Consider the following 23,281-nt stretch of genomic DNA (forward strand, 5'->3'; position numbering starts at 1 on the left):
GGGCCAAAGCAGCCTGGGAAGGCCCTGTGCTCACCTGTGTATGAGTGCAGAGTTCTTCCAGGGCAGGTGGGAGAGGAATACTGATCTCCTGTTAAGCAAGCCTCTAAGGAAAATCCTTTTGCTTACCTCTTGCTTTAGGCAGCTCTCCCCTCAGTCTTCACTAACCTCAGTGCTATTTAATGCTACCCTGCCCTCCCAAAATGTCTTGCTCCTTCTTTATCCCTTTCTTTCTCATAGGGATATCAGGTAGATCTCATATTTGAAGCTGAAGAAGGTTGTCGGGGAGAGAAAACTCAGTCCTTTATGACTGCAAAATAGTATCTTTGACCTCATCCTTGCCAGAATGGCTGTGTGGCTTCTCTGACATCTTGAGTGCCTTCAACTGAGATTACTACTTGCTGGCAGAAGGGAGGAGACAGTGTCTGGGCAGCACTGAGAGTCCAGTAGGGTCTGGGCAAGATCCTGGATAGCACTTACATTTTTATGCTTGCTCTTTGCAGAATCTCAGGGGCATGAGATCCCATAAAGGAAATGCTTTTTTGCATAGCAAAGCATAATGGGGAAACACCAATTTTTGGAGGGATTTTGTAATGCTAGGCAGCCAGGGTGAAACTACTAGATGAGGGTAACTATGGCTGTGAAACCTGAGCTGAGTTTGCATATGATGAGCAGGTTATTCTTATGTTTTACTCAGCATGTTGGGGATTGTTTTCACTTCATAGTAATTGTGAAAGGCTGGTTTTTAGCTCTGCAGAGTCAGGCCTTCCCAGAATGACTCGCTGTGGTTGCTGGCATGCCAGAGGTAGTGTTGTATCATAACACTCAGGGGCTGTGGAGCCCTGGGAGAGCCCCCCTCTGCCTCTGTCTTGGAGACAGCAGAAGGGCAATGGTTTGCAGGTGGTGCAGCACAGCACAGGCACTTTGTCTTTGGAACTGAGAACCAGGGACTGCAACAGCAAAATGGGGCCTCTCTCAAGGGAACAAAAGAGCTGCCCCCAGAATGAGTGTGATTTATTCCTCCTTTGGGCCAGGGACTTTTTAGCAGCAAGTCAAGATGGTGCATGTTCTCTGCCTTTCCTTCTTCCAGTTCTTGTTTCATTATCTTCTGCTTTTCCCCTTCCCCCTCAGAAAGAGCCCCTTAAACAATTATAACCCCCCCCCCCCGGTCTACTAAACCATCCTTCCTTGCCAGGAAGTGGAGTCCAGCACTGGAAAGAAGCTGCCTTTCATTCAGTCTTTTTTAGGCAGACTTCTTCAAGCCTTTGCTTAGCTTATCTGTGGTCAGAAATGATCAGTAAAGCTGAAATAATTTCTTAAGTTTTCCCTCCCTCCTTTCTGTTGCTAATCTTTTTTTACATAATGACCTCTGTGGTTTTTCAGGCTGATCTTCACAGCCTAGCTAGGGAGCAGATTCCAGGTTTCTTGCACTCAGAAAAGCATTTGATGCAGCTGGGAATTAAAATTATATCTAATGTGTTGCCTGAGAAAAATGTTGTAGCTCTCCTTTCCATTTTCAAGTGGAATGTTTCAATGTTTCTTTTTATTGTCACTTTGGTATCTGTATTATTTCTAGGCTCTTGGGATGCTGTTTTGGCACAAGCACAACATCGAGAAGTCTTTGGCAGATCTGCCAAACTTTACGCCATTCCCAGATGAGTGGACAGTGGAAGACAAGGTCTTGTTTGAACAGGCCTTCAGTTTCCATGGGAAAACCTTTCACAGGATCCAGCAGATGGTAAGTAGTTTCACAGGAGTGGACAAGCAGAACAGACTGTCGTCTTCAGTGCTGTTTGTGCTGAATGTGTGTCTAATGCTCTTGAGAGTGGACAGGCCAAAGGGGGTGTTAGAGGGAAAATGCTGCCATGAGTAGGAAGAAGCAATATTATTCCCAGAGTCTCTGTAGAAGTGTTTTCCTGAAGTACTTTACTTTACTGGTTCAGGATAAACTACAACTGCATGACTTTTTTTTTTTGTTTTGTTGGAAATTACAGTTTTCAGTCCCCTGTGTGCTATGGCAGTGCTTGTCTCAGCTGGAATTCAGACATGGTCTGTGCACATGTGCCTACACATATGCAGTAAAGATCATCTCTGCAAAGTTGATTTCCTTTATTACAGCCTGATTTTTAGGAATTAATTTTTTTGAATGATGAAGTCTGTGCTTCACAGTGGATGCTGTGATGAAGGTTTGTACATCCTTGAAAGCTTTAGTCCTTTGCTTTTGGTTGGTAATGAAACTGTTTTAAATGTATGGTTGAAAACTTTAAGGATAGGTTTTTGCCTGAAAGGGATTCTCTTTTGAAAGAGATAGAGGATTGGTTGTAAAAATTTTTGTTAATTGTGTCTTGAGAGTGTCTTCAAGTGGTTCATCACCTGGGTAGGAAGTGGACTTTGTTCTTTGCTCTCCATCAGTAAAGCAGCCTCTTGAATGTTCAAACAAGACCCAGTTCCACTATCTGTGACCCTTTGAAGTGAGTCTAGGCTGTTGCAGTCTGTTCAGCCTCTTTTAAGCACATGACACAGGTCTGTTGCTGATCCTGCTGAAAAGCAAAAGGTCACTTGCTTTCCTAGGATGAAGGTCCTTTTTCAGAAGGGTGTCAGAGGCTTTTTTTTGTCATGTTTGCCTTCATGTACCTTGTCCTTCACTGACATTCATTTCCAAATATTCTTGGAGTCCTAGGGTCTCCCACTCCCTTGGGTCAGGTGATGGAACTCTTGAAGAGTTTAGCTGCTTTATTCCTGTTATCTTATATGGGAGGGAAAATAGGGCAGAGGAATGTTCTGGGGAAATAAGAGAACATAAAGCCCATCGTTGGTTGGTTAATTGCCAAAGCAAGAAATTCTCAATTAGGTTTATATGCAGAAGCATGGCTCTCTGTCCCTGAGTGAAGTGCATTCCAATACAGGGATGCCAAGCTCATGCACTGTTCCCTAGGTAATGATATATTTTTTTAACTGTTGCTCCCAGGAAAGCAATTCTGCAGGAAAGGAATTAAATGGCACAAAGCTTTGTGCTTAGCAGGGGACAGGAATCAACGGCTCGGGAGCATGTTAGTTGTTAGTTTATAGCTGCTGCCCCATCAGCAGCTGTTCAGATTGGAACTGAGGGGACAAACCTCCAAAGGCAGAGAATGAAAGGCGAGTGACATTATTTAACAGAGCTGGTTCTGATATTTTGGAACTCTCAGCACAGGTTTATAGCCAAGTGGATGTTTGTCATGAACAGCCTTGTCCCTGAGTTTGTTCTGTGCAACTCTTTTTAATTTCAGAACACCAGCCTGTTACATGGCTGTTGGCAACACAACATTGACTTAGCACCTGTGCTTTGCCAGTGCTGATGGATTTCTGCCTGTGTGCAGCTGTGGGCCAGCGTGGGAGTGCTGGTGTGATCAGTTATTAGAAACTAAAGTCAGTCTGCAGTTTGAGAACCAGGCTTGTCTCAGGTGAAGGCTTAAACTGCAGTGTTGGTGTGAAAGATGTGGCTCTTGCTCAATTTTGTTTTGTTTTCCTCCCCATCTGCTCTGCCCTCCAAGTGGAATCAGACACTTCAGTAAAACATAGTTAATTCAGCAGAAAAGGCTGCACTTTAACCTTTTAAAAGTCCTGTGTAAGAGCATTCATGTGGAGCACCTCCAAAGTAGAGAATTAGTCTTAATGTGGTTTTATGCTTTTTGAAGGCAGATTTTTCTTGCCTAGCTACAGGATAATGGCATTTGTGTAAGAGGACAAAAAAATAATTTGTGTTTTTCTGTACCCTCAGTACACCATACAGTAACATTTCACCTTTTGAAAACATCCTTTGAATAGACTTTGTCATGTGAATGCTGTGAATAAACCTATTTAACCAAACATCAAAGATATGTTTGGGGTGTTTGCAATTCAGCAGTTTCTGTGGTTGTTTACATGTGTCTGTGTTGACTTTTAGATCTGTTCTAGCTTTAAAACTGTTATCTCAGTATTGAGGCCTCATTTCAGATTTACTCTTGCTGTGTTCCCCTATTTTGGAGGGAACCAGCTGCTTGACTGGTGAAGGGAAGCTTGCTGAGATGCTCTTTAGAGATCTTCATGTCCTAAATAGTAGGCATTAACCTGAAACACTCCCACATAAATAATTTTTGGAAAAGTTGCAGAACTGCCTTGCTTGAGCCTTTGAGAGAATCCAATGTAAAGAGGTTGGATGTTCTTGGAAAAACAGACCCATTGTATGTGAACTTCTGGGGATACTTGACATATAAACATATAAAAGGATACGTGTTTAATTTGCAGCTTCCTGACAAATCAATAGCCAGCCTGGTGAAATTTTACTACTCCTGGAAGAAGACAAGGACTAAAACTAGTGTGATGGACCGTCATGCTCGTAAACAAAAAAGGGAACGTGAGGAAAGGTAGGTTTGCAAGCAGAAAGGCCATGTATTGCTGCACACTGGTTTTTTTAGTCTACCCCAGAAATTTGTCTTAGTTTATAAGAAACTAGATGTAGGATTTTCCCCAAAACATTTCCTGGTACCACACCTTTCCCCACCCCTCTTCCCTGCTATGTTTTGTTTTGCTGAAAGCCAAAAGGCAGTTGGCAGTTAGCTGTGCTCCTTTTTTCGACACTGTAATTCCTGAGTGCCCTCTAGTGCACTGGTTACAGTCCCACCATTTTAGAACTTTTTCTCTGATACTGCTTGAGTGTTGGGAAATTGAAATTAAAGTTGTTTATAATCTGATTTGCACTGTTGTCATCAGACCCAGAAACACTGATAAGCAGGACAGCAACAAGAATTAATAAAAGAGCTGAAATCTACCTTTATTTCCTCCATGTGATGCTCAGCAGAGTGAGAATGTGCACCTACCACAGGAAACAGGCTCCAGTGCAGGACCCCTCTCAGCCTGTGCCTGTACACACACAGACCCTTCCTCTCTTGCATCTTAAACTGTGACCAAGCATAAGGTTGCCAGGCCAAGCTCTGTTCTCTGAGAAAGATGAAGGTAAAGCTCTGATTTTGAGTGACTGAGAAGAGGGTAGCACAGGAGAGCTTTGGATGAGCTCTCTGGCTGAGCTGTTCCAGGGAGTGCTGGGTGCTGTGGCATTTGGGTGAGGCTGGTGGTGTTCAGGATGCCATTAGCTACTGAGTTTTAGCAAATGAGCTTGACTCATGCTTTTTCTGCAAGCTCACCCTCCTGGATACCCATGCAAGCCCTTGAAGGTAGGTCAGCAGTGGCCTTGTGCATATTGATGTAAGTATCTGTACAGTTACTGTCACTTGGTGATTTCACCTAGTTCTGGAGCTGAAGGAGGCTCAGAAGTGCAGAGGTTTCAGGTGACTGTGGGGAAAGCAACCACTCTGAGCTGCAGTAACTCTATCTGCTTGATGCAGGTGCCTTCTCAACCTTCTCTAAAATGCAGTTAATGTCTTTGCAGACCAGACTTGTGTGCCTGCCTTTGGAGGACTTCTGACATAATTGGGCAAAATTCTGCAAAGGCTTTCCCCTCAGAGGAGTTGTTGCATTTCCCAGTTGACTGTTTGCTGGCTCCACTGCATATGAGCAAGTCTTGTTTGGGAAGGGGGAAGAAATGTGTTTCGAGGGTTGAGCTGTGCTACATCAATGACTCACTCAACCTCTCCCATCTCTCCATTAGGTCAGCAATACTTGCTTAACAGGCAGGGCCAGGGAGAATACTACCAGCCAACTTATCCAGTATTTGGTTGGCTTTCTTTGACCTGAGCCTCATTTTCCATTCTGTTCTTTTCTCTTCTCTGCAAAGGCTGCCTATTTTTTTTGGTCTACATCCTGGTTGTTGGGGTTTTTTTGGGGTTTTTTTGGTGGTTTTTTTTTTTTTTTTTTTGTATTTAGTTTTTCAGTTTTCCTGCTAAGTTATTGGTGGGGAGGAGGGGGGGAATCTTTTATATGGAGTATAGGTTTGTCTTGTACTATGTAGTTTAGGGTCTTTTAATAATCATCTCTCTCTTTCTGTACTCATAAATGAAATTATGAATAAATGCTCTCTTGTTCTAGGCTCATAAATGAAATTACTGGAATTCAGAAATACAGCTCTCAGTACCTATGCCTGTTTGCTGGGAAAAGTAGCACCTCAGACCATCTGGTGAACGGGAAAGAATTGTATGGGCTGCCATGTGCTGTAATTTTGTAACCTTTGAGGAAGGCAGCTGGATTGAAAATGCTTAACTTGATTTACATCTGCAGAAAGCTAAGCACCAGGCTGTCAGCTTGATGTTTGATTTCTGTTCTTCCCCTCCATTATGTAAAAGAGTCAAACCTCTACACCCTCAAAGGATTTGTCAATGCAGCCATGCAGGGTGTGGAATCCACTCTTGAGTGAGTTTAGGATTTTCAGGTTGTACTGTGCCATTTGGTGTTGGCAGAACTTCAAAAGTGTTCTTTGGTTATGGCAGTCAGTGTCCACAAGTGCAGAAATAAGGGGGTGGGCTTTAATTTAGGTCATGTCTAGGGAACTTGCTAGAATACAAGAACAAACTATCAGCACATCAAAGATTTGTGAAAAGGCTGAAATCTGAACCTAGGTGAGAACACAAGGAAGTTCTTTTGGAGATGGGGTTAAGAGAAGAGGCAGTTTGAGGTATCTCACTCAAATACCTCTATATCCTTTTTGTGGCTAGGCAGGGAAATTCCCCAACCCCTCAGATTGCCACTAACATAACTCTCAGTGCATTTAGGACCAAGTTTTCAGCAGTTGTTCTAAGTTGTATGTGAGGGGCTGTGTGTATAGCTCTGGGAGGGGATGCCTGGGAGTTTATTCCCTGAAATCATCATTATCCAAACTAAATGTCTTGTGAATCAGCTGGTGAGCCAGGTGGCTTGAGTGAGGAGAAGTGGCTTGTATGGCTGCCTGCCCTTGTGGAGAAGGATGGCAGCCCACTCCTCCTCCATCCTCCAGGATGTGGCTGCAGCAGGGAGTTGGGCACGTGAGTGCTGATGCCACAGCCAAGCCCTCCTCAGCACAGGCTGCAAGGTTTGACTACATCAGCTGGTTTCTTCTGTTTCTGGGCATTGTTTCAAATGGTGCAGTTAAGTTGGGTTGTGTACAGTACAAAAATTCTACATCCTGAAAATGTATTTGATTAAATGTCTGATTAAAATTCCACCTAAGCCAGGTTGGACAAGTCACTTTCAATATGGCCCTAATTTCATGCCTGTTATTACTCTGTAACTGATAACATCTTTTTCTTTTCCAGAGGAGAATGAAATGTGAGGCTGTCACTGAAAATAAAAAAAAGAGATACCAAATAATTTTTGTGCATGTTCTTGAGGGACTTCATCTTGTGCATGTCTGTTGTGCTAAATATTAGATGTATGAAATCTGTGTTTTAGCTACTTGTTGTATTTTTCAGTCTTTCTGTCTCAATTTGCCTAAAGTAAAAATGCTTAGTGTCCCATGTTCTTTGAAAGGTAACTTGCAGAATTAATTTCATGTTTCCTGCCTTCATCTGTGTAGATTTATTTTTCCAAAGTACACTGCTGAGAAGTGTTCCTGTATGCACTATTCTCTGAATTAAGAATTTATTGACTTAAACCAAAACCAAATAAAACCAACACCAATCCCCCCCAAAAAACCACATCCTGGGAATAAAACTATGGAAAACTGTTGGTCTTGCTGTGGCATTCATGCATTTGTTTTAGCATACTATTTATAGAAAAAGAGAGTCTCACAAACAAATTCAGTACTGTTTGCTTTTGTCTTCCAGTGAGGATGAAATGGAGGAAGCAAATGGAAATAACCCTATTGACATTGAAGTTGAACAAAACAAGGAGAGCAAAAAGGAGGTACAATTCTGTTTCTTACTCCTGTACAAATGAAAGTGTTTACTTACCAGCGACTTCATGTTGAAGCTGACAGTATCTAATTTTCTGTAGTACTTTGTATAGTTGTCATACAACAAAAGAATTGTCTTCAGAATTATTCTTGGATCAAGACAAGTATAGATAAATGAGTTGTTATGGATAGAGCTGGGAAAATTTAACACTTTACCATCCCCTGATAATGTACTGTGTGGTTGTTTTCACTCTTTTATCCTCTCTTTGGCTGTGTTAGTTTAAACCACCCTCAGTGGCTTAAAATCAACCCAGCTGCATGGAGATAGAGTAGAAGCACATCCCCCTGTGGAGATGGCTTGCTGGAGGGGAAATAAATCCTTTTGTTCTAGGTAGACCAACAGAAGTGTGTTTATGTACACATTAGGCTCTAAGGTACATTCCTGATGTGTTGAAATCCCCAGCAATATTTGTCACTTCACTAGCACCAGCATTGCAGCTGTATTGGTAAAAAGTAAAGGAGAAAGCTTTTGTGACCAGTTAGTTTTTTCTGGCAGGGTGACCTTAACCTGTTGTTATGTCAGCTCAAAATGTAGTACTTGTGTCTCACTTGAAGTACTTCATTTTCAGTGGGCATAGAGTTCTGGATGGAAATAGTTACACAAATACAACAATTCTGAAAACCCAGCCTGCAATGCCCTATAGGAAATCATAGACTTCATCTCCCTGTGCAGGTTACCTGTTACTAAATAAAAACATCTCATTCAGCAGCAGTGTGGGTTGTCTGTATGAGTTACAGGAAGATGCTTAAGACCTTCTCTCCTTGCAGTTAGCTCCGTATCCTGGTTTCTTCTAGCCTGATTTCTCTCCTAGTCTCTCTCTCCCAGTCATTCTATTTAATTTTAAAAGGTTATATTTAGGGAAAACCCACTGGAAGTATTTAAAAACATAATCCCCCACAAAAAAAAAAAAGTCCCAGAGTAACAGTTTTGTTGTTCACTCTTAGTGAGATTAATTTCTTCAACAAATAATTTTTAATGGAAATAATTGAAAAAGCATAACATTTCCATCTGCTCTTCACCCATGTGAGTGTGCTCTCTAGTCTTTCCAGAAAAGTTTAGCTGTTGTTTCCACTGAAGGAACCAGGACCCTTAATGTCTTCATAGGGGGTAGAGTGGATGTGAAGCCATTTGTATTAGTACTTATAAGAAACTGAGTTCTCAGAAGTCACAGTAACACAGACAGGAAGGGTTCTCATTTGGCTAAGTTGCAGCTGTCTACTCTGTAGTGTTTTGTAAGTAATACTATTGTCTCATTTCCCATTATTCCAATAAATTGACAGTCTAGGTTTTTCTGTAAGCTCTTCAAAAGTTTGTATCTGTAAAAGAACTCCCTTCAATGCCCTTTAGTATTTCTTCCTTCCCAGCCAATGCTGACATGTCCTGAACTTGCTGCAGAAGAGGGAAAGGTAGTTCTTCACCAACTTGGCTGCATCTCTTGTAAGGCCAAACCAGATAAGACGTCTGGTTTAAGCAGTTGCCATTTTTACATAACTGTCAAGACATTTTTACAGAAAACTTTAGTGTTGGGGGAGGTTTTGTGCACTCCCTGTCACACTGGTACAGGCCATAGCATTCCAACCAATCTGAAGTTCATGGAGCATATGCAGCCTGGCTGTGTCTGCCATGGCAGGGAGCATTTCAGGACAGGGATTGTGCTGGAGGACAAAATGGAGCTGACAGCCTTCACAGCCTGTTCAGAGTTCAGCTGTGGTTTAGTTTGGAGAGGAGACCTCTGTCACTCTCTACCTGAAAGGAGGTGGTAGCAAGGTGGAGGTTGGTCTCTTCTCCCAGGCAACCAGGGACACAATGAGAGAAAGTATCCTCAAGGAGGAGTTCAGGTTGGACACCAGGAAGAATTTTTTCACTGAAGGGATGGTTAAGCACTGGAGTGGGCTACCTGAGGACATAGCAGAGTCACCATCCCTGGAGGTGAAATGCCTGGACATGGCTGTTTATGCTGTGGTTTAGTTGAAAAATGTTTGGTAAAAGGTTGGACTCCATGATCTTGGAGATCTTATCCAACCTTAAGGATTCAATGATTTTGATTTTACAATACCTGAATTCAAGGCCTATTGAAATGCCTTGAGAGAGAACAAGCAGGTAACCAGGAGGAGATAAGTTTGTTCTTGATCATTAGGTTTCTTTTAATGATGTGGTTGGACATGCAGGGGCTATGATGTGCCAGCAGCCCAGGACTCCAACCATAAGGAACCTCCTGTCCCAAATCTGCAGAGATGAGGGTTTTTTAGCTCTGAGACTTGGTTGCTCTCTGACTTACCCAGTAATACTGGGATTTCTCAGAGTATCTTAAATCTTTCATCTGTTTCCTCTTACCTCTTTGAGGATCATTGGAGGGGGAATCTTTTTTTTTTTTTTTTTTTTTTTTGGTTAAACTTTCAGTGTTAGTGCAACTGTTTGGTTCTGTAATATTGAGGTCATGACCTTCACTTGCTTTCTTTGTATCTTCCTTGTTCCTGGAAGTGCCTCCCACTTTATCCTCTCTTTTTATGTAGCTTGAGATAGCTTTATCTTCTTTTTACACAGTGAAATCTTAGGAAAAGAACTTTGTATTAAGGGGTTTGTAAGCTGAAGTGCACTGGATAGCAGTGGCAATATCTAAATAAATAGGAGCACTGCTAAATCCCTTCTAAATCCCCACATTTTAATTCTCTCTGGTTTTCAGAAATTGATTAAATTCTAGAGAAAAGCGTGTGGCCAGGAAAGAAGAGTTTCCAGGACAGACTAGATGTTCCAATTTTTGCTGGGGCCTAGAGGCATTTGGAGCTGTCAGAAATTGTTCTACTGGAGCTCTGGTTCTTGTCTGTAACACAAAAGAACTTTGCATTTTTTATAGTGTGTAAAACAGTCATTTTAAATTGCTTTTATTTTTCTTTAATGTTGAGGGTTCTGGGGTGTTTGCACTGCAGGCATTGCCTGTTAGTCAACAGACAGCCTGAACCTGTGGTGAGGCATTGCTGCGTGGTCCTGGGAAGCAGTGTCTGTAGATGAAATATGAGTGGATCTAAAATGTCTATCCATGCTGAATAATTTACCTGGCTCAGTTATCAAAGTGCTGCCTTCTGAAGCAGAGAGCAGAGCTCACTTCACTTACTAAGCCACTCTGGTTTCCCCAGCTCACCATTCTCATCTTCAGAGAGAAATAGGGGTATCCCTCCTGCAATGGCAAGAGTTAGCTCTTGCCTCTAGGCTTGCCCTAGACATTGTGTCTCCTGGAATTCTTAACACCAATGGATGGAAGAAAAGGGTTGAGAGCAGGCAGCTGTCCACATTGCTGCTGCTGTGGGGCTCTGGCCATTGTGCCCATCAGGAGGGTGAAAGCTTTTATCTGTGGCAGCTGTGCTGGAGTCCTTTGGGAGTCAGAACCTCATACTTGGGGTTTGGTGTTTGACCTCGTGTGGTTTCAAATGCAAGCATTCAATGCTAATGAGCAAATCCCACAAACTGTGTAGAAACTACATGTAGCTGTAAATTAGGAGGGAAACAATAGCACCGAGTGAAGCCAATGTGTTTAAAGCTCGCAGTGATCAAGCAGAGTATTCAGATGTGCTGCCTCCTCTCTGCTTTTTCTCTCCTTGCCATCCTGTTCTGTGTTCTTGGCCAGGCTCCAGTCACTGGGTAGTAAATCTTAGGTATGAGTTGATTGCAGAGTATAACTTCTGGAAGGAATGGTTTTTGCTGTCTTAGAATCAGGTGGGCTCTTGAAGGATCTGTAGTAAATGTCCTGGCTAAGCTACCTGTCTTTGCTTTAGACATAAGGGAAAAAACAGGAAGTGGTCTGCGAAATACTCCTATTTCCAAAAAAGACTTAAAGTTTTTTTAGGCAAAACTGCACCATTTTGATGGAACAGTTGATATACAAGTGCTGTGCAAGAAAACCTGACTTCCAAGAAATGGTGTAATCTAAGAATTATCCTGTTGTTACCTCACTCCTTTATCCTTTGCCTCTAAAAAAATTGCTTCCTGTCTGTCAAGAAGGAAGTTTGTTCCTTCCTGTGTCTGTCAGGTAGTAAAAAAATCTTGGTAAACTGTTTTAGTTATGTTCTTTCTGTCTCCACACTTAGTTTCCTTCGGCTGCTCATTAAAAATTGATGTGTTCAGATCTGATGATGAAAACAAGAAGAGGGCTTTTGGAGGTTTGAAAATAACCAGAACATTTAACAAATGCAAAATTGAGCATCTGTGTCCCAAAAGGAGAATGGGCAGAGAAGGCAACCACAATATCTCTATAAAGCTGCTAAAGGAAGGAGAAATTTGTGTAAGACAGTTTGCATGACATGCCACTTAAAGCAAGCATGTCTTCCTGTCTACACAATGACATTGTCGTTCTCCAGCCTTTGGTGGTGGCTAAAAGTCATTCACAGAATGGTTTGAGCTGGAAGGGATCTCTAAAGATACTTAGTTTTGTAACATTACTGACTGCTGTTTCCCAGGTGCCGCCTGCTGAAACTGTCCCTCAAGTGAAGAAGGAGAAGCACAGTACCCAGGCCAAGAACAGAGCAAAGAGGAAACCTCCCAAAGGAATGTTCCTTTCCCAGGAAGATGTGGAGGCTGTTTCTGCCAATGCAACAGCTGCTACCACTGTACTCAGACAACTGGACATGGAATTAGTCTCAATCAAACGGCAGGTACGAATGGGATCTTACAGGGGTGACTGCTGGGTTTGCTGATGGTGCCTGCTGCAGTCTGCAAGGCTGGCAGGAATTTGTAGCTTGGCAGTGATGATGTACAAAGCTACATGCTTAGTTGACACACTGCTGTCCTTGTGCTCTGCAGCTCTGGGTTTTACATCTGTTAAGTTTTAAGTTCAGTGGCAGGCCTACTTGTGACCTGAAGTGAAGCAAGGAAAAGTTCATAGCAGGGACTTGAAGAAACATTAGCTTTTCTTGAATTCAGAATTCCTTCTGTTTTAACTTTAACTTTTCTCAGGTGACATTGGTTTAAGCAGTATCTTATTTCCATCTGCAGCAGCTGTTTCCTTTGCCTTTTCATGTGGTATGGTACTTTTAGAAGTGGCAGATGTATTTGACTTAGTCTTTCCTAGACAGGTATCATACAAACTTCCTATGTACCTTTTGCTTCCCTGATGGATCTGCCTTTTAAACGAATGTTTTTCAAATATCTGTGAGTAAATACAGATTTGCTACATGAGTTTGTTGCCTTGTTTTGAGCATTTTGCTGTTTTTAAAGCAGATATCTGTCTCAAGCTCTTTATTAAACTTAATAGAATTGGTATTTTGGCCTGAAGCCTTTTTCTTGGCACACTGGGAGAAACTGAACTCTCTAGCAGTCTTTGATTCATTACTTGCTGCAAATGGGGTTGATCTTCTTATGCTGGGTTTTATACAGACCTGGAAGTTAGGGCAATTCTTGCTCCCAATAACTTGTAGACAGCAGAGAATAACTTAAATGGGATCTCCTGATTTGCCAGCTGCTCCTGCTATATATTATTACCATATAGCAAACTTTCTTTTGGAAAAGGCAGGCTGTGAGAAAAACTGGAAGACTGACTTGTGAGGTTCCTGCCAAAGCTGCTAGAAAAGGGCTTGTCCAAAGACATTTATTCATGCTCCTTAAAGGGATTAAACTTTCTTTTCAGATTCAGAATATCAAACAGACAAACAGTGCGCTCAAAGAAAAACTTGAAGGTGGTATAGAACAGTACAGACTTCCAGAGGTGAGATAATTTTCTGACCTTTAATTGTGAAGATAAATGTTAATGATATGCTTTGATTAGTAGTTAATTCCTTGTTGCACTTTTGAGAGGTTTTTACGAGCTCAGGTAGAAGTGAAAGTATACAAATGAAGTTACCTAATTTTTGTTGTTGTCTAGGTTGTCCAGAAATTTAATGCACGTTGGACCACAGATGAGCAGCTCCTTGCTGTACAAGGTATGGCACTACAAGTTTATTTGTACTTCTGTTGTTGATAGTCAAAACCCTGCTGCATTTCAAAGCTGAATTTTTCTTCAGTGGCTAAGGAAGGAGGACTTTGACATTGCCATGTACTAATGCCCAAAGAATGTATTTGAACAAGGAAACAATATTCCCCCTTCCCCTCCCTGGGCAATATAAATGGCATTGTACGAATATTTGCCAATGGAGTCTGCTTGTCCAAGCCTTTGGAAAGTGAAACTGCTGGAGTGACTGCTGTGATCTTTGCCTGTGTAACTTTTCAAGCAGCACTGGCAGATTTAAACAGGTCTCGTACATTTGACTCTGCCCATCTTTTACTACATGTCTTTTTTCTTCAGGTCTCCAGGGCTGGTCTTAACTTGTGTCTCTTGCAGAGTTTAGACTTTTTTTTTTATCCTGGATTAGCCTGAAGAAGGTTTGAAACCTTGACAGAAGTTCAGCTTTGGATCATTATGCTGTGACTTGAGCCTGATTTGTGGTCTTTGTGGAAATAAAACACTGCTTTTGTTTTTCTTTGTGTTGCTTTTAGCAATCAGGAAATATGGCCGAGACTTTCAGGCAATCTCTGATGTGATTGGAAACAAATCTGTGGTGCAAGTGAAAAACTTTTTTGTAAATTATCGACGTCGTTTCAACATAGATGAAGTCCTGCAGGAATGGGAGGCAGAGCATGGCAAAGAGGAGACAAATGGAACCAATAGCCAGAAGCCTGTAAAATCCCCTGATAATTCTACTAAAATGTCTGAAGAGGAAGATGAGGTAAATCCAATTTAAAAGTCACATAGAATTCCCAGTTTGAGCTCAGTTCAGATAGATGTTTGTATATTTATATATATAGTCTTTGCAAAAGCCCTTTTTGTTAATCTTCAATCTGTGCATATTTCACTTCATCTGGGTATACAATTCCAGTACTGATTTGGGAAATGCAAGCTTGTATGAAACCAGAAGGAGAACAGTAAATTTGCAGCCCTCTCACAGTATGTATATCTCATCAGAATACAGATGTTTTAATACCCCTTGCTGCTGAAACCTCTTGCATCTTTATCTCACTTGGATGTTTCCCTGCACTTAGTTCTCCCAGCTCTTCTACCTTTGGCTTTGTGGTTTTTGGCTTTTTGTGTGACCATAGAGTCTTCTGAGCCAAAGCTGGCTCTTTCATTTTTGATGAGTGGTTTCACTTGAGTGAAGGAAAGAAAGCTATAAGCAAGATGAGTGTGTTAAACTTCATTCTGGAATTACCTTAAGTCAAAGTTTACTTAATTTTACAGCTGTTTCTGTAAAGGCAGATTCTAGAAACAGCCTTTTCTTGATGGAGGTTCACAGAGTTAACACCTTTCCAAAGGCCATGTAGGTTGGAAATTAACGAAGATACTGTAGGATGTTTAAGTATTGAAGTTTAGTTACAAAAATTTAGTATTAACAGTAAAGACTAATATTTAGTCTTGCAGAAGAAAACCGTGGTAGAGGTTTGTGTGTTAAAAAGTCTAATCAAGGATTCCCTTTGGTCTAATTCATAAGCTGAAAAAGCTGTGTATTGTAAATGCAAGCACAGTCAACAGAATAAGGCAAATTCTGGTTGTGCATGGAGTAAAGACTTCTCAGTGTGCTTCATATTTTTGTTGCTCTGATTAGGGCTGGATCACTTGGACATTGTCCTTCAGACATTCAAAAAGCAGAACTTCTTTGCTTCACAAAAGCTAGTAGCATGCAATTCAAAGATGTTTATATTTGGGAGCTATGTCCAAAGGTACAACAGATGAACAAAACCAAACTCAGAAAACTTGCCTTCACCGATGTGTGTGAGAGAAATTGTCTCATTCTTCCAGAATTGAGAGGTGGAGCGAAGCAGCATTGGTGCTAGTACATAGCCACCAGTTTGAGAGATTTTGTCACTGTCTCTTCCTGTGACCTGTAGAAGGTGTATGTTGATAATGCAGAGCTTTTCTTCTCTGAGCCCTCTGAGATTCTTCCTAGATTCAAATACACCCTTGCTTCTGAAAGCTGAGGTCAAAAAAGGAAAGGCTCACTTGGCATAGGGAAAACACAGCTTCAGCAGGAACTGGAGTGGGCTGATGGGGCAGGTGTATGGAGCAATGGGGCATAGGATCCATGGGGCAGTGGAATATGTTGGGAGAGTGGAGGCTTGACAGCAAAGTCTGGTGAAATTACTGCTGGAGCAGCAGTTGTGATCCCCAGATGACTGATGGAAATTGCCCACTCTGGAGCAGACCAAGTGCTGAGTGGTGGGAGCCAGACAAAAGAAGCTGTGAATGTGGTGGTACTGCCTTCAGAGGCACAGTGCTGCTGGGTGTCTGTCTCAGTGGTTCTGGGGCCAAAGTGAAATGTCATTGGGGTTATGACACAAGTGACCTGCATGGGCTGGGAGCAGGTTCCTGGTCTCTCCTTGTGCACTGCTGCATGGCTGGTGCTTGCTCTTGAGGGCACTTGCACAGGCAGTGTCTGCCCAAGTCAGGTGGACTCAACAGTAGCCAGAAGACTTTGGTGGCCTAACACTGAAATCCCTCAGGGGCTTTCTTCCCTGGCATGCCTTGGCTGTCTGGCCACCAGCTTCCTGAAAGGTTCATCAGGCTTCTGAGGGCTTTGGGCTTATCCATAGCAAGTGGCTATAGTTCCTTTTATTTGAAGGAGGAAGGTGAGGCTGCTGGTTATAAAGCAGCATCAACTCCATTCTTAATTCCTTTACATTCCTGACAACAAATCCCAGTGTGCCTCAGAATAGGAAAAGCTGTTGGAATTCCTCCTGTTTGCCAGGGTTTTATGTTTTGTCGCTGTCAGTAGCACGTATTTGGGCTGAAGTTTGGAGATGCAAGAAAGCCTATGTATATTCATTTTAAACTAAATATCTGCTTTTTCTCCCTGCTTTCCTCCAGGCTACTTCTGTTCTTGATGTCAGATATACATCTGCTTCGTGAGAAGGTGCTGTAGCCTAGAACAATTTGTGTTGACTACTGTGTTATCCAGGATATCAGGTATTAGCAAACCTCAGACAGCCATCTGCATCATATCTGTGGACAAGCAGCTATTACCAAAAAAAAGGCAAACGCTTCCAGTCCTGTGCTACATCTGCCTTAATCTCCCCTCATTCCTCCATACTGCCTCCACTTTCTTTCAAAAGCACCCAGGTAGCTCAGCTCTCCATTTCACCAACGTCATGCTTAAGCATGGGGACTTCTAGAACCAGTAACACCTGTCTATAAATTTTGACCAACCTGCAAAACAAGGAGCTCCTTAGCAGCCCCACAGTAACTCTACACATTAGGAGTTCTTATAATACTTGGTCTGTAGGGTATAAGTATGTATTGCTGCATGGCCTTGTGGTCTCCGCTTCCTGTGTATTCTTATGATGACACTATGATTAGTGAGCTTTCTATAAAGGAGGTGCCTGTGCACATGCCAGCTGTGTCAGGTGTGTTCTGCAGTGACAGGAGATGTTAGCAAGCAATCATGAATAATGCAAAGTGATAGGAAATGTTATTTCTAAGGTTTGGTCAGTCCAAGGTTGTAGATGTAACTCATTACACTTCTGGTTTGTGCAATTCTTTCCACTGTATTTGTGTGTTCTTGCTTCATAGAAAGCTCCCTAATTGAGCATTTTATTCCTGTATATTTTAATGGCTTTTGTTTAGTGCAAAAGGGAATACTTAACCTGAAACTGTTTGATACGCTATTTAACCCCTGGCATTCAGCATTTACATTGTAACTTGTTAAGTGAGTGCTACACAACTTTCTTTTTCCTGATCCTCTGTGGGATTAAGTCAAAACAACTTTCTCTGGTGCCTCTCCTTTTGGGGAATATGTGCCTTTTTACATTTGGCTACCATAGATCACTTTCTGTCCCAGTGTCTCATTCCTCTTCAGAGCGCTGTTTGCCAAAGACATCAAACTGCTTCTCCCACTGGAAGTTTGGATGAGGGTTGGAGCACAAAATTCAACCTTCAAGAGTTTTTGGTTTCTTGGAAGTGTAATGGAGAAGAACTGGGTTAATTTTCATTGGCCATTTTAACCCTTCTGAAGCACACATCTCTTTCATGTTCTGAACCAAAATATGCAATTTAAAATCTAAGAGGTGCTTTTCCAAATACTTGGTGCATGCAGCTTTCAAATCTCAGCCCTCTGCTGGGATGGCCCGTGCTGTGGCCTGTCTAGCTGGCTTGAACTGGAACTGTTCTTGCAGTCCCCTGGGAGGACTTTGCACCTTGAACAAGGTGTTTGCTGACTGCTGAGCAGACAGTGTCCAGGGAAGCTAGAAGCAGCAGTATTACTTCTTGTCCAATAGAAAGCTGCAAAATAACACTAGTCACAAAGCATTTTAAATGGTTAATTTAATTATGTTGGAAGAAACCACCAGGTGTCTTTGCAGGTGGAGAAAAGGACCTTTCTTGCCTCTCTTCCTCTACAGAGGATTCAAGCCAAGATGGCACACAGTGATGTACAGCACCAGCCTTTCCTAACACAGCTTGAATGAGCTGGCCTGTGGCTGGCCTGCAGCTGAGCTTGGTGGGGCTCGGGGCCGAGCCCTGGACGTGGTGCTGAGGTTTGGCTGCTGGGCTGTGCTGTGTGCTGTGGTGGCTCTGCTCTCTGTACCTGAGGGGCAGGCTGATGCCAGCTGAGCAACAGAGCTGGCTCTGGCACCTCCTGCAGTGTGGTCACAGCCCCAGGAAAGGCAGGGCACTTGGCCTCTTGTAGCACTGAGCTGTGGTCTTACCCTTGGGCCATGTGTGAGGAAAGCAATTCAGTGTCAGAAACTGGGCAGCAACACGCAGGCACAGCACAGGAGAGATTTCCTAGGGCAAGTTGGAGTGTGGAGCCCCAGAAGGGCCTGTTTCAGCCACTTGGGAGCTGTTGCTGAGCAGTTCCATTCTGATAGCTCCAGAGAGATCCCCCAAGGTTTTGGGAGGATGGAAGGGAGGTATTCCCTATCCTCTGTATTGCTCTTGTGTCTCTGCAGCTGTTGCTGTGAACTGACAGCTCTGGTGGCTCAAATGTTCCTTCAGGCCTGTGCCAGTTGGAACTGGGAATCTCTTGTGAGAAGGAAGGCTAGGTGTTAGCCAGTGTGAATTAGGAATAAAGACCGGGCAAATAGCACTGTGAATCCAGGTGACAGTTGTGGTGTAAAGCAATGCTGCTCTCTAGAAACACTCTAGTATTAAATGTTAAACCTCCTGCTGGTACCAATGCATGGAGACTGGTGTGGGAGTGGTGTAGGAGCTTACATCCCAGCTGGGGGAACTCATCAGGAGAGAGGCTTCTGCTGGAGAATTAGGTACCTGTGAGGACTTCTCATTGGTTTTTGCCCTCAAATCTGTCCATCTTATCAGAAAAGTTGTGTTTTGGCTTCATCCCCATGGGGTAGGGGGAAATGTGTATAATTTGTGATATTAGGAAGAAAAAAGTTGTTTAATTACTTTTCAGTTGACTGCTATCTTATTGTAGTTGATACATGCAATATAATAGCACTGTATTTTAAACGTTTAGTTTTTTACATCCTCTTGAACTATGTTTTTAAATGCGATAAAATCATTTTAGCTTTTGAAATGGTTTGACCTTGTTTAGGTGAAGACCCTGTTTTTCTTTTGTTAAATGGGTCAAGCATTAGATACATCAACTGGTTGCATTCTGACTAGAAGGGTCCACAAAGATAACTGCATAAGATAAGAATATTCACTTAAATTTTGTTTCTTAAACTATCGATGTGAATGTCATAATTATATATATTTTGTGGAAAATGGGAAATTATTTCTCCTAAGTATAAGTTATTGTGCAAAATATGGTATCGTTAAAGAAAATGATAGTTAAAGTTTTAGTTTTAGAAATCTTAAAGATATAAAAGTGTATTGCATATGCATAAACAAATTTCATTTGTTCTATTTAATTTTTATGTAGTTGTGTAAAGTGCTAGGTAACTTCTTTTTTCACTTATCCATTAAAACAACCTTGTTACTTGAATATTCGTGTTTAACTGGTTTGAAACAGTGATCAATTTTTGTAATATAATCTTACAACCAAGGGAAAAAAATACACGCCTCAGTTGTGCTTAACAGTATAGCAACAATGTACAATCAGATGCTTAAGACAGTAGTAGCCATACCTGGTAGTGCAACCACAATGGTTGTCTCAATATATTTAATACCAATGGGGATAATGGTTTCTTATTATATTTTTACAAGTTTGCAACCAGGAAGACCCCATAAGTATCCACTAGAACACTTTTTTAATAGTTAAAATAAGAGTGAAACTCTTATTCTCTTAAAGCAATGTCCTGACAAACATTTTTCTTTCCTGTACAAATACATCAGAAACATTATGTATTAAAATATGCTCATTGTCACTTTAAATTTCAGTTTTTATTCTATGAAATCGCTAATATGCTGTTGGCATTCTTGCACACCAAATATGAGCCAAACAGTGCATTACACTAACTTGATCACTGGATTTGTGAACAAAAGTCTCCAAGTCACTGAAATGCAAAAATATCATAGGAGATTTTTTTTGATAATGTGTTTATTTTTCAAATTGGTATGAATTTGTGCATAGCCCATTCAGCAATGAGTGGACTGATATTTTACAAAATAAAAGGAAAAAATATTTTATTAGCTCCAGCTTGTCTTCAGTAAGTCAAAATCTAGTGATCTTGTGCAATGCCCCTAAAGCAAATACTTTCTGCCACTCCCTGGATTAATGCAGCTTTTCCTGTTGATAGTAAAGCACAATTGCAGTGAAAGTTACAGTTCAGAAGATGGAAGGTCAGTATAGTCTATGCATGTTGTATAATAATGAGTGTTTACATTCATATTCTCCTAAAATAAAATTTATACTGGAGTGTATAGTATTCCATTATGTAGATTTTATCAATTTTGTTAACTGCTTATAGATTGCTTAAAAGAAGTTTTTTCAAGATTTTAAAAGATGTATAAGGTTAAGTTTGCAAATATAATGGAAATGCTGTATAGCTTTTGAAGTGATGAAATACTCGTTGGGATTTTAAAGAAAGTATGTTGTAATAATGCTGTTGTAAGTAATATTTTAAATGTCTTTTTTGCCTGTTTTCTATTATTCAGCACACTTACTGTGATGAATGTTCATAGCATTATAAAATTGCTTAGCCACTGAAAAGTAACATTTGGTTTTGGATTATTTTACTGTATGAGGAATTATAGTGGGGTAAATTCCTTTGTGAAATTCTACATAATTCATTTTTCTATGATTTCCAATGTTTGCTGACATCAAATAAAATTTTTTCAAGCCATTGATGTAATAAAATATGTAGTAAAATGTTAATGATGTAAAGTGTGGTTCTGATGTGCAACTGACCCTACCTTGCAGATTTTGGTCAGGAGATGCAAAAGGGATTTTCCCCTTCCTGACAGTGTTGTCCCTAAGATAAGGAGGATCTGAAGAATAAACTGCTGCCTGTTTGCTTCGTGTGAAAAGCACTTGGCTGCACAAGTTAGCAAGATTGTTGTCTTTCAAATGAGAGAATCACATTTAAAATACATGGGAAAAGCTGACACTTGCCCTCAGAGCTTAGCAGTGTGCAGTGTTGCTATTGAAGATGCTCAGAAGGGCAGGAAATGTTGCTCCTTGGAATCTTCAGGAAGATCATGTTTTGTCTTCACATGTTGGGGTGCTGCTAAGCACTAAACACAGACAAGACTTTTGGGGCTGTTTGGGGGAAAATGCTCTGGGAGCCTGGGGTTAGTGCAGGACAGGTGCTGAGAAGTTCTCTGCTTGGCTTGTGTGTCAAAGGCAGCAGAGCTCCTACAGCAGGACACTGGTGGTTTCCAGCTCTGCAGCCTATGGAGGGCAGGAATCAGTCATGCATTTCTACATTGTAAAGCAAAGTAGTAGGGAGGGAGACTGATTTGGGGTTTTGGAAGAACATACAGCATTTTTGAGAGCTGAGGGTATTTCCTTACTGGAAAGCATTCCTTGTAATTTTCCTGCTGCTAGAGAATACGGTACCAGTATTGTAAGGCAGCAATCTGCTTTTTTAGGGGAGTTACTTGACTCAAAGCACTTAAACCTTCAATATAAACCATGTGCCCATGTGCCCGTCAACCCCAAAGTAAAACAAAGAGAAACAAATAAAAAGAAGGAACTTCCTTTTAATCAGGGAGCATAAAAAGGTGAGGAAATGGGGACTTCCCCTGCCTGAACACATGCTCTTCTGAGGAGTCTAGAAGCAAAGATAAAGTAGTGATAACACCACTGTTTCTGGAAACACAGGTGCTGTATCTGTGCCTGGTAATGGTATGTTTTGTAAATGGGAATGCAGTGTTGAATGAATGCTGTGTTATTCCTCATAGCCTGTCCTACATAAACACATTTTACAGGGTGTCACTGAGCATTTCTCCTTTAAAGTAGGAGCTGCCTTGCAGGATGTGGTACAGGCTGGAGTTCAGGCTGAAAGGAAAGAGTTCACTGTTGGTGCTGCTAAGTGTGCTCAGATCTTAGTATGATCCCCAAGTATCAGCTTTATGAAGTTACAGTTAAGCCTGGATTTAATTTCATAAACCATTTTCCAGTCTGAAAGATATAGAGTGATATTTGAGAGATAAAACCAGGTATCAAACCTATATTCACCTCTAGTGCATGCTCTGGCACACAAATAGCCTTTGAAGCAGTAAGAGCAAATGTAATTTCTGGTCATGCTTTTAGTAAACAGTCAACAAAATGTATGTGTACAAACAAAATCAAACAAAAACATTTCTGCAAAGAGCCTGCTGACAGTGGTAGGGAAATTGTTTTCTTTTGCTACAGAAGAACTAAGGAGGAATCACTGTAAAATTTTATGGGAACAAAGTTTCTAAGGTTATCAAGAAGGGAGTTCTTGAGGACAGTAGTGTAAAGAAGATCTGAACTTTGATGGAGAAATCACCTGAAAGTTTCCCCTACTGAAAGGGGAGAAGTTTGTATGGAGGAAGGCTGCAGCCTAAGCTAACAAGGGCAGCAGACAGGAGGATTTTCTGATTTGAGTAAACACTGACCAGGTAAGGAGCTCACACATCAGGAAATGGGAATCACGTCATGCTAGTTTGTAGCTGGAGATGTGGGTGAGAGAGATGAGGTGTTTGTTCTGATTCTAGATGTGTTCTTGGTTTTCATTAAGGTAGTTTGCAACAGGAGAAGGTGTGTGGAATGATGGAAGTAAAATGTGAAGTAGGAGATGCTTTTCCCTCTCTGCACACTGTGGGAGCACAGACTTAATTTGTCTGACATCTAGCATATGAGACTGTGGCTTAGAAAGACCTGGATAAGCTTTTGAAATGGAAGATGAGACTGTGTGTGTTAAAAAACTGATTTCTATTAGAAAAAGTTGAATAGGAGATCTCAGTGGCTGCAGACTTCTTGATGCTGCCTTGTGTATTCAAGGTTTAGAATAAGACATGATGTAAAGTGAATTAATGAAATAGAAGAATAGGTGCAGTGGGTTTGGCAGAGATCCACATGTGCCTGACTAGTCTATGGCAAGCTGCAGGATTCATCAGT

At 41.5% G+C, this 23,281-nt stretch overlaps 1 protein-coding gene across 4 annotated transcripts in view; it reads left to right on the forward strand.

The window, feature by feature from the left end:
* The window catches only part of RCOR1 (REST corepressor 1), a 136,480-nt gene extending 115,410 nt beyond the window's left edge, over positions 1-21,070 (forward strand). For all 4 annotated transcript variants that reach the window (XM_079309498.1, XM_079309496.1, XM_079309497.1 and 1 more), the window contains 8 exons: positions 1,574-1,735; positions 4,264-4,382; positions 7,710-7,788; positions 12,290-12,484; positions 13,456-13,533; positions 13,690-13,747; positions 14,301-14,530; positions 16,663-21,070. In XM_079309498.1, coding sequence (XP_079165624.1) covers positions 1,574-1,735; positions 4,264-4,382; positions 7,710-7,788; positions 12,290-12,484; positions 13,456-13,533; positions 13,690-13,747; positions 14,301-14,530; positions 16,663-16,704 — 963 coding nt within the window. In that variant the 3' untranslated portion in view covers positions 16,705-21,070. The remainder of the gene's footprint in view (positions 1-1,573; positions 1,736-4,263; positions 4,383-7,709; positions 7,789-12,289; positions 12,485-13,455; positions 13,534-13,689; positions 13,748-14,300; positions 14,531-16,662) is intronic.
* The last annotated feature ends 2,211 nt before the right edge of the window (positions 21,071-23,281 follow it).

This window comes from Erithacus rubecula (assembly GCF_903797595.1).
Source record: "Erithacus rubecula genome assembly, chromosome: 6".
NCBI lineage: Eukaryota > Metazoa > Chordata > Aves > Passeriformes > Muscicapidae > Erithacus > Erithacus rubecula.